Here is an 11,282-nt window from a genome sequence, read left to right as displayed (position 1 = left end):
AAAAAAAAAAAAAAAAAAAAAAAAATTACTGACAAATCAACAGCTGAACAAACGCTAGATCAAAACAGAAATATAACTTCATATGCAATACTCAAATAACAGTTCTTACTTATTGTGCACTTACTATATAGCAGGGTCCAGGCCAGCCATTACCTCCATTTCCTCATTTCATCAACCCAACAATGTAGGTACTATACCCATTTTTCAGATGAAGAAGCAGAGGCTGTTCAAATTTTGCTAATTTGTCAAAAGTGAGAGCAGCAACAGAAACCAACTCATTAATTCCAAAGATTATCAATAGGTCATGTTGAGAACTTTAAAAATTAAGTATATGTCTATGTCTCTTAAAAGAGCCAAGTTTTAAAATGAATTTTATTTTTTTTAAAAAAAGGGGAGGTCTGGCACTGTGGCTCACACCTGTAATCCCAACACTTTGGGAGGCCAAGGCAGGTGGATCACAAGGTCAGGAGTTCAAGACCAGCCTGGCCAAGATGGAGAAACCCCATCTCTACTAAAAATTACAAAAAAAAATTAGCTAGGTGTGGTGGCAGGTGCCTGTAATCCCAGCTACTCAGGAGGCTGAAGCAGAAGAATTGCTTGAACCTGGGAGATGGAGGTTGCGGTGAGCCGAGATGGCACTACTGCGCTCCAGCCTGGGAGACAGAGCGAGACACCACTTCAAGAAAGAAAGAAAGAAAGAAAAAAAAAAAAAAAAAAAAGGAAGAAAGGAAGGGGGCGGCAAATGGTGGTGAAAAAATACTTCTGGGCTGGGCAAGGTGGCTCATGCCTGTAATCCCAACACTGTGGGAGGCCAAGGCAGCTGGCTCACCTGAGGTCAGGAGTTTGAGACCACCCTGGCCAACATGGAGAAACCTCATCTCTACTAAAAACACACAAAAAATTAGCCGGGCATGGTGGCACACACCTGTAATCCCAACTACTCGGGAGGCTGAGGCACGAGGATCGCTTGAACCTGGGAGGCAGAGTTGCAGTGAGCCAAGACAGCTACATTGTACTCCAGCCTGGGCAACAGCACAAGACTCCATTTCAAAAAAAAAATAAAAAATACTGCTTCTGGAAATAAACCTTAGAAAAAAATTTTCTTCCTGAAAGCCCACTGTAAACCATCATATTTTGATTTTCTACCACCTCTTTGTTTATTTCCTCAAATTTGCTCTCGGATCCTTATTTGAGATGTTAAAGGATTTTCTTGAATCCCTGGGTCTTTGGTAAGGATAACAGCGACCTCCTGTGGGCGTTTTCTCAAAAATCATTCCTTTTCTTTTTGCTAACATAGTGCTATAAAGTGGTAAAAAGTCCCCATAATTCCAACCCCCAACAATGCAAAGGGCTTGTCTGGATCACTGGCACCTGCCACAGGAAAAAAAGCCACTATTTCACACCTCCACTCTTGGCTGAGCTTACCCTTTGGCTACTCAAAGTGCAGTTCACAGATCACCAGCAATTACATTACCTGGGCGGGCTGAAATACCCCAGGCCTATGGAATCACAATCTGCATTTTAACTAAATCCTCAGGTGGTTTATATGCACATTAAAGGCTGAAAACTGCCTATTTTTAAATTATTTACTTCTGACAGTATGAATGCACAGAAATCCCACTATGATTAACCAAATTAATCTCCTTATACTGGAAACACCAAAATCCACTAAATGCTTTGCCCAGCTATTTTAATTCTCAAGTAATTTTCTGGTTACTAATCACATAATCAGACCACACAGCTTTTTCTTACACACACACACACACATGCCCTCTCTTAAAATGATGTAGAGGTTCTGACTCCAAAGGTCGGTATTTCTTTTTTTCTGAGACAGAGTCACACACACACACACCCCTCTCTTAAAATGATGTAGAGATTCTGACTCCAAAGGTTGGTATTTCTTTTTTTTCTGAGACAGAGTCTCACTCTGTCATCCAGGCTAGAATGCAGTGGCTCAATCTTGGCTCACTACAACCTCTGCCTCAGCCTCCTGAATAGCTGGGACTACAGGCATGTCCCACCATACACAGGGAATTTAATTTTTTTGGTAGAGTCAGCGTTTCACTATGTTGGCCAGTCTGCTCTCGAACTCCTGACATCAAGTGATCCACCGGCCTCGGCCTCCCAAAGTGATGGAATTAGAGGCATGAGCCACCTCCCCTGGCCCAAAGGGTGGTCACACTTTCCAAGTGTGCCATAACCACAGGATTAAACAGAAAATGTGATCCAGTGTATACAGGACATCTCATCTCCTAGCCAGGCCAAAATATAGCAGGAATAGCAAAAAGTGTGGTAAAAAGAGGCATTCCTTGGGGGACCCATGGCAAGGCAGTGAGATTTGGCGAACCCCGCAAGCCAGAAACCTCAGCCCAGGATATAGATTTGAGGTCCAGCTGACCAGGATGATTACAATCACAGTCTCTGGCTTCCAAACCTCAGCTGTCCCTTGCGGGGCTAATGATTTTAAGTAAACTGCTTCATTTCTCTGCCTCTATTTCCGCATCTGAAACATGGGGTTGCTATAAGAACTGAATGACGTTACACGTTATACACTAAGTGTGGTATAAGAGCTTGATAAAGTAAATTTAATGACAGAAACTCATTTCTCCTCTGCAGTCCTCCTCAGTTTCCTCATTCATTCGTAAATACTATTCAGTACTCACCAGCACGTTCTAGGCTCCAGATACAAAGATGAACAAAACTCAGTCCCTTTAACTTTTTTTTTTTTTTTTTGAGACGGAGTCTTGCTCAGTCACCCAGGTTGGAGTGCAATGGCGATCTCGGCTCACTGCAACCTCCGCCTCCTGGGGATCAAGCAAGTCTCCCGCCTCAGCCTCCCGAGTAGCTGGGATTACAGGCACCTGCCATCATGCCCAGCTACTTTCTGTATTTTTGTAGAGACAGTGTTTCACCATGTTGGCCAGGCAGATCTGGAACTCCTGAACTCAGGTGATCCGCCCGCCTCAGCCTCCCGAGTAGCCGGGATTACAGGCACCTGCCATCATGCCCAGCTACTTCTTGTATTTTTGTAGAGACAGGGTTTCACCATGTTGGCCAGGCAGATCTGCAACACCTGACCTCTGGTGACCTGCCCGCCTCAGCCTCCCAAAGTGCAGGGATTACAGGTGTGAGCCACCGCACCCAGCCAATCCCCTTAACTTTTAAGGAGAAGTCTAGTAGGGAAACTGAAAGGTGAATGCACACTACAAAAAGAAATGTTCAGAGCATGGGCCAGGAGCGGTGTTTCATGCCTGTAATCCCAGCACTTTGGGAGGCTGAGGTGGGCAGATCACCTGAGGTCAGAAATTCAAGACCAGCCTCACCAACAGGGAGAAACCCTGTCTCTACTAAAAATACAAAATTTGCCAGGCGTGGTGGTGAGCGCTTGTAATGCCAGCTACTCAGGAGACTTAGGTAAAGAATTGCTTGAACCAGGAGGCGGAGGTTGTAGGGAGCCAAGATCTCAGCCACTGCACTCAAGCCTGGGCGAGACTCCTTCTCAGAAAAAAAAAAAAAAAAAAAAAATTAGAGCAGGGCCGCATTAGGAACTTTAGAGACCCTAAACACTCAAAGTGTTATGACATCTGTTTTCCTGCTGTAATATAAAATTAAAATGCCAAAGGCAAAAATGTACCAGGATGCAGTGATTAACAGAGCATCTTCCTGGATTTTCTGATTGCAAAACTCCAGATAAATCCACTGAAGCCAAATGTTTCTCATGTTTTTGGTTAGCTTTTTGGTCAAGCCAGTATGACTTTTTTTTTTTTTTTGAGACAGTCTCACTCTGTTGCCCAGGCTGGAGTGCAGTGCGGCAATCTTGGCTCATTGCAACCTCTGCCTCCCAGGTTCAAGCAATTCCCCTGCCTCACCCTCCCCAAATAGCTGGGATTACAACGCCCACCACCACGCCCGGCTAATTTTTATATTTTTTGTACAGATGAGGTTTCGCCACGTTGGCCAGATTGTTCTCAAACTCCTGACCTCAGGTGATCCACCAGCCTTGGCCTCCCAAAGTGCTAGAATTACAGGCGTGAGCCACTGCGCCCAGCCAGCACGACTATTAACTGAAGGAAAACTCAGGACGTGGAAGTGCTCAGACGCATTCAATGCTGATGTAGTGTGCCAAGAAAGCAGTCCCCTAAGGGTTGGGCAAGTGAAACGAATAAAGCAAAATCAGCTGTTTATCAAGCACAAAATCAGAAGGTTGTACCTACTTCTAACGTCTTTCATTCGCTCATTGAATCTAAGCTACTTCACATCATTAGAAGAGAAAGTAAATTATCTCACCTTCTGAGACGCAGGAGAGATTCCGCGTCCCCAAATCCCACCATCACCAACACAACTTGCTCAAGTTCTTCACTTACACACTTACCACCTGCTGGACGCTGAAGCTTCAGTCACTCCCAGCTACTCCAACCACAGGGGACTTACGGGCCTGCCAATCTTGGCACACGCCAAGCCCTCACCTGTGCTGACCTCCTATTTATCCTCCAAGACCCAATTTAACTCTTCCTCTCTGAAGTCTTCCCCTAGCCCCCAGGTGGGGATAATCGCTTCCTTCTCGGTATCTCATCCGAATGCCTTCTTTGGACATCCCTCTATTGTGTGTCTGCACCGTTATACTCTCAGCTCCTTGAGGCCAAGGAATACGTCTGAGGGCTCTGCTTAGAGTAGGATGAATAGCGGCCATTTCACAGGTGAGAAAAGCAAGTCTCCAGGTGAACAGGGCAGCTCAGGATAACTGACCGACAGCCACGTCTGCCAACTCGTCTAGACTGAGAGCCGAGTCCACCATTCCCTTCAACCCGCGCCAACTTCTGGAGACGCGGAAGCCGGGAAACTCAAGTTTTCTTTAGGGAATGAATGGACAGGGGGCCGTGGAAGGCCGCAGAGAGGCAGCAGACTGGGAGAGAACCAAGAACCCGCCAGTCTGGCTTCAGGTTGCTCCGCTGGACCGCAGTAGCGGCCAGAGATTCTACGGTCAAGACAACTTAGGGGTGGGCAGTCGACCACCAGAACCTGACAGAGAGGAATTCACATTCTCAGACCCAGACAGACTCCGACACAACTGAGGACAGCCCCTCCCCGAATCGCGGCCGCTGCTGCTAACTTACCAAGGGAAGACCGCCATCTTCCCAGTCACATGACCGCTTGTTCTGGGGCCTTCGGCCCGGCTTCCGCCGTCCAGACCCCGCCCCGCCCCGCCCCGCCTCGCCCCGCCTCGCCCCGCCCCGCCTCGCTTGCCCTGACCGCCATCTTTGTGAAGGGCATCTGCCCGCCCCGCAGAGTCCGAACGGACCTTCTGCGGGCGCCATGCTTAAGAGGGGCAGCTGCCTGCTCAGGACGGCCCAGGTTACGACTTCCGCCTGCGCCATGCTTTTGAGGAGCAGCGTCGGCCTCTAGTAGCGTGCCGCAGAGTTTCTATGAGCCATGATTGTAAAGGGCAGCTGACTACAGGGCCGGGTGGTCCTGCCTCCGGGCGCTATGATGGTGAAGGGCATGACTGCTGCTTAACCCACCTGCGCCCTCTAGGGGTGGAAAGGACTCCAGAAGCCGGCAGAGCGAAGACGCAAACTGGGGTTCAGCCAGTACGTGGTTTTGCCGCTAATGCGCTGTTTGGCGTGGGTCAGCCACGCCCCCTCTAGGCCGCCGCTTTACCCACTGCTTTGCGGGCGCTTTAGGCACTGCCAGAGTGCCCTTCGCACGACTGGCAACCAAGGGCTGCCCTAGATCCAATATGATTGACTGCAGCTATTGCACGTGGGGAAATTGGGGTTCGCCTTTCGTCCCACTTGGCAAAGCAGTGTTTCTAGGAAAGTGGATATCCATTTCCACCACAGAACATACGGGCTTTAGTGTTCCCTCTGTTTATTTAAAAAGTGGGTGAATCAGGATATTTTCAAAACAGCTACCATTTACTAAATGCTTAACTCTGTGTGTCAGGCACTTTGCATGCACCCTTCATGTTTTCTTCACTACAAACCTCTGAAATACCATTGGTGTTGATTTTAGAGAAGATGAGGCTCAAAAAAAGTGTGGTGAATTGTACCAGGCCAGTAGCAAGTGACTGAACTGGGATTTGAACTCTAACTCCAAATACTGCAATGGGAGTCATTTAATCACAAGGCAGCATCTGACCCTACTTTTTATTATTTTTTAATTTTACTTTAAAGTTTTTTTTTTTTTTTTTTTTTTTTTGCAGACGTCAGGAAAACAGATTCTCAAAAGAACTCCTCTAGAAAAGGCAATTAGAATACGCTTTCAACTCTGGTTGTAGTTTTGCATAGACTCCTAGCTTTTTCATCTGTGAAATTAGGGTAACTTTGACTTTAAAGTGAAGGGAAAGGATTATAAAATGCCTGGCAAATGGCCAGCACTCCACAGAAGCCATATTATCATGGAGCAGAGAAAAGAATCATATGGTACTCCTGTGATCTTTGTGTTTCCACAGCGTTTCTCTCCAAGGCAGCATACTGTGCAACCTATCACAAAGCAGTGCTTCTCTTGCCTGAATGTGGACACCACTCAGCTGAGAACCTTATTAAAATGCAGATTCTGAGTCACAGCTAGGGTGGGCCTGGGCTTCTGCATTTCTAACAAGTTCCCAGGCGATCCTGCTGCTGCTGGTCCCTTCAGACACGTAAAGGATGGCAGCAGTTGCAGGTGGGAGGGTAGGTACCATGTAATTCAGGAGGCCATAGAACAGGGCAGTATGATATGCTTTTACACAGACTCAACCAAACTGATTAACGTAAGGCCTCGGAAACAGATCATAGGAAGTAATCCTGAAACAAGTTAACTTTATGGAAAGTGTGAATAACTAAGGGATTTTTTTTTTGCCACCAGAGGCTGAGAAGTCATGCTTTGGGTGGCAACTTTGTCCATATCCTTGAGAAATTAAAGAAGTGAGGGCTATGGAGAAACGCTGACCAAAGAAAAGAACAAATAAAGTGAAAGGTAATATTTTACTGTCAGATCTAACTTTGGTCAGGCACGATATTTGCCCTCAGCTGTTAGAACCTAATGATGTGATTCCAACCATACCATATCCCAGTTTTTCCGTGTTCGATGACTAAAGGTCTCCTTTGTTTTTAAAAATTATTTTTAGGCCGGGCGTGGTAGCTCACACCTGTAATCCCAGAACTTTGGGAGGCCGAGGTTGGCGGATCACCTGAGGTCAGGAGTTCGGGGCCAGTCTGTCCAGCATGGTGAAACCCTGTCTCTACTAAAAAATACAAAAATTAGTCAGGTATGGTGGGGGGTGCTGAGGTCGCAGTGAGCCGAGGTCGCACCACTGCACTCCAGCTTGGGCGACAAGAGCGAGACTCAGTTTCAAAAAAGTAAATAAATAAATAATGAGAATTATTTTTATGTTTGAGACAGAGTCTCGCTCTACTGCCCAGGCTGCAGTGCAGTGGCATGATCTCAGCTCATTGCAACTTCACCCTCAGGTTCAAGGGATTCTCCTGCCCCAGGCTCCAGAGTAGCTGGGATTACAGATGCATGCCACCACGTCTGGCTAATTTTTGTATTTTTAGTAGAGACAGGGTTTCACCGTGTTGATCAGGCTGGTCTCGAACTCCTGACCTCATGATCCTCCCGCCTTGGCCTCTCAAAGTGCTGAAATTACAGGCGTGAGCCACCTCACCCTGACAGAATTTTTGTTTCTGAGATGGAGTTTTGCTCTTGTTGCCCAGGCTGGAGTGAAATGGCATGATCTCGGCTCACTACAACCTCTGCCCACCGGGTTCAAGCAATTCTTCTGCCTCATCCTCCTGAGTAGCTGGGATTACAGGCATGTGCCACCATGCCCGGCTAATTTTTTGTATTTTTAGTATAGACAGGGTTTTTCCATGTTGGTCAGGCTGGTTTCAAACTCCCGACCTCAGGTGGTCCACCCGCTTTGGCCTCCCAAAGTGTTGGGATTACAGGTGTGAGCCACCACACCCAGCCCCCAAAATTATTTTTATAACCTGCTTAGGTATCCATTATGGTCTCTTAGAGAGACAGCATTCAATGTTTTTATAACTCTTAGTTTTCATTTGCAGGTGGTGGTCTGTGATTGTTCATGGGATGGTGACCTATGACAGGGAAAACGATCATCTCCAGAACGGGCCCTCCAGTGTTCAGCTCAGTATGAGTAAGAAGGTATTTCCAGTCCTGCCTGCTATTCCCAACACAGGGAGTGAACAAGGGTTAAAGGGTGGCCAGGGGAAAGCGAGGGGCTCTTCCCACACAGCCTTACAGGTTATCACATGCAACATCTCCTCAGTAAGAGGGCAGAATAACTAGCCATTTCCTACACTCACATTACATGATTAGGCAGTAACGAAAGAAAAATTCTTTTTTTTTTTCCCCATTTATTTTTATTGCATTTTAAGTTTTGGGGTACATGTGAAGAACATGCAAAATTGTTGCATAGGAACACACGTGGCAGTGTGATTTGCTGCCTTCCTCCCCATCACCTACATCTGGCATTTCTCCCCTTGCTATCTCTCCCCAGCTTCCCACCCCCCACCGTCCCTCCCCTATTTCCCCCCAACTGACCCCAGAAAAATTCTTAAAGCTGTGCAAATTAACAGATTTGATGTGAGCTCCAACCTTTGCATTCTCTTTTCTCCCTCTCCTTCCCTTAGCAGGCTTCTCTCTTAATAAGACATTTCCAGCTTGAGATTTTTATCTTCTGAAAAGTCCAACTCATGCAAACTCAAAATGCCGAACTAAGCACTGGTATAGCTATATGCCTCCTGAGGCTGAGGCAGGAGAATCGCTTGAACCCGGGAGGCAGAGATTGTAGTGAGCCGAGACCGTGCCATTGCATTCCAGCCTGGGCAACAAGAGGAAATATATATATGTATCTAAGTTCCACTCTTGCCACTCAGGCTGGAATGCAGTGGCACGATCTCAGCTCACTGCAACCTCCACCTCCTGGGTTCAAGCAATTCTCTTGTCAGCCTCCTAAGTAGCTGGGATTACAGGTGCCTGCCACCACACCTGACTTAACTTTTGTATTTTTAGTAGAGATGGGGTTTCACCATGTCAGTCAGGCTGGTCTTGAACTCCTGAGCTCAGGTGATCCGTCTGCCTCAGCCTCCCAAAGTGTTGGGATTTCAGGCATGAGCCACTGTGCCCGGCCCAGGTGACATATTAAATAATGAGATAAATCTTTCACCGAACTTGTAATTAAGAGTGATTATATACAATATTTGTTTTAGACAAATATTTTTCAGTATCTATTTTCTTTCTTTTTTTTTTTTTTTTTTTTGAGACAAAGTCTCATTCTGTCACCCTGGCTGGAGTGCAATGGTGTGGCCTGGAACTCCTGGGCTCAAGTGATCCTCCTGCCTCAGCCTCCAGAGTACCTGGGACCACAGATGTGCACCACCATGCCTGGCTAATACCTATTTCTTTTTTATTTTGTTTTTCTTTTGAGATAAGTCTCACTCTGTGACCCAGGCTGGAGTGCAGTGGTATGATCTTGGCTCACTGTAGCCTCTGCCTCCCAGGCTCATGTGTGATTCTCTTGCCTCAGTCTCCCAAATAGTTGGAATTAACAGGCATGCACCACTACACCTGGCTAATTTTGTATTTAGTAGAGATGGGGTTTTGCCATGTTGGCCAGGCTGGTCTTGAACCCCTGACCTCGTGATCTGCCCACCTTGGCCTCCTAAGGTGCTGGAATTACAGGCATAAGTCACCATGCCTGGCCTATCTATTTATTAATAGTCTTTTCCCTGGTAAATAAAAACAATCAAACTAGATTTTCTTTAAGATGAAAAGTTTATTTTGCTTTTTGCCTAGAAGCAAAACTAGTGAAAATAAAAGTATAAAAATAAATACAATTTACATTAATGAACATTCCAACTTGAAGTAAAAATAAGCAAAAAAATGTATATAAATAAAAATCCATCAAAAGCACAAAACAGTGTCTGGCACTTGTATAAGAAAAAGCTATGAACACCAAAAAAAATGTGTAAAACACACGCTTTTATCTTTAAATTAAAAACACACTCAAGTTTCTCATCCTTAATCTAAAGCTAGTTTTAACTTTCTCCAAAACATACTATTTGTTTTAACTAATTTGCATTACACACAAAAAAATATACACAAAACTTTTAGCATCTTTCTTACTGGAGAGACCCACAATGCTATGAATAAGCTATATCCTGAGTTTTCAGAATGATAAAGCACAGTTTATCATATTAAGAGGATAATTTGACATACTTGGTAACTTGGACTTTTTTTTACCATCTTCTAATTTTCTGGTTCAGTCATTCAATACATGATACATCTCAATAAAGAAAATCAAGTTTACACCCAGGGTGGATTATTATTTTGGTCTATAGCTGGATATCAAAGTTAAATTTAAAATGGCACAGAATATTGGAGAAAACAATCTTCATCTCCATATTCTTAAAATGATATTAAGAATATACATAGGCTGCATTTTCAAAATACCAGTATCTCTTTAAAATTTACATTAGATTAAATATACACTGTCCCAATTTTATGTGAAAAGCACAAAGCCCTTTTCGGAACTGGTATGACAAATTAATAGTGACATTCTCTCTCATGAAGTCATGTTTTTTTGGTAATATTTGTTGGTTGAGACTTTTTTGTTTTTGAGATGGAGTCTCGCTCTGTGGCCCAGGTTGGAGTGTAGTGGCACAATTTCTGCTCACTGCAACCTCTGCCTCCTAGGCTCAAGCGATTCTCCAGTCTTAGCCTCCCGAGTAGCTGGAACTACAGGCATGCACCACCACGCCCAACTAATTTTTGTATTTTTAGTAGAGATGGAGTTTCGCCATGTTGGACAGGCTGGTCTCGAACTTCTGACCTCAGGTGATCCACCTGCCTCGGCCTCCCAAAGTGGTGGGATTACAGGCATGGGCCACCCTGCCTGGCCAATTGATACTTTTAATGGATAGGTTAGTGATGAAAAATCTTAAACATGGGTGTCTTTAATGCAGAATTTTAACCAGGCAATAATCTTATCCTGAAATCTGGATTTATTATATATAGCCCTTTATTCTCTCCTAAATCAAGCATGCTAGAAAAAACAGACTACAAAGAAAGAAAATATATAGACTAAATAGAAAATATAACTGCATGCAACACATTATTCTTATTTTACAGAAATGGATGTAATAATGCATTCCCCAGAGCTACATTCAAGAAGATTGTGCTGTCTTCCCCAAATTTGCTACCCTTCACAGAAAGATCTTTTTTTTTTTTTTTTTTTGAGACAAAGTTTCGCTCTTGTTGCCCAGGCTGGAGTGCAG

The 11,282-nt window shown here is 45.0% G+C and overlaps 1 protein-coding gene across 2 annotated transcripts in view; it reads right to left on the bottom strand.

Moving 5' to 3' along the window:
- The window catches only part of VPS35L (VPS35 endosomal protein sorting factor like), a 142,933-nt gene extending 137,393 nt beyond the window's left edge, over window positions 1-5,540 (bottom strand). Inside the window, exon 1 of one of the 2 annotated variants that reach the window (XM_032242833.1) lies at window positions 5,520-5,540. Coding sequence is in view for 1 of the 2 variants with exons in the window: in XM_032242832.1 (XP_032098723.1) it covers window positions 5,115-5,131 (17 nt within the window). In the remaining variant the exon portion in view is untranslated. Of the gene's footprint in view, window positions 1-5,114; window positions 5,153-5,519 lie in introns of those variants that run through there. The other variant, XM_032242832.1, reaches the window with a different exon arrangement.
- Between the last annotated feature and the right edge of the window lie 5,742 nt (window positions 5,541-11,282).

The sequence above is a fragment of the Sapajus apella genome, unplaced genomic scaffold (assembly GCF_009761245.1).
Source record: "Sapajus apella isolate SASKATOON/1434 unplaced genomic scaffold, GSC_monkey_1.0 scaffold51, whole genome shotgun sequence".
NCBI lineage: Eukaryota > Metazoa > Chordata > Mammalia > Primates > Cebidae > Sapajus > Sapajus apella.
Note: the sequence above shows the minus strand (reverse complement) of the source record. Positions and strands in the feature narration are given on the sequence as shown.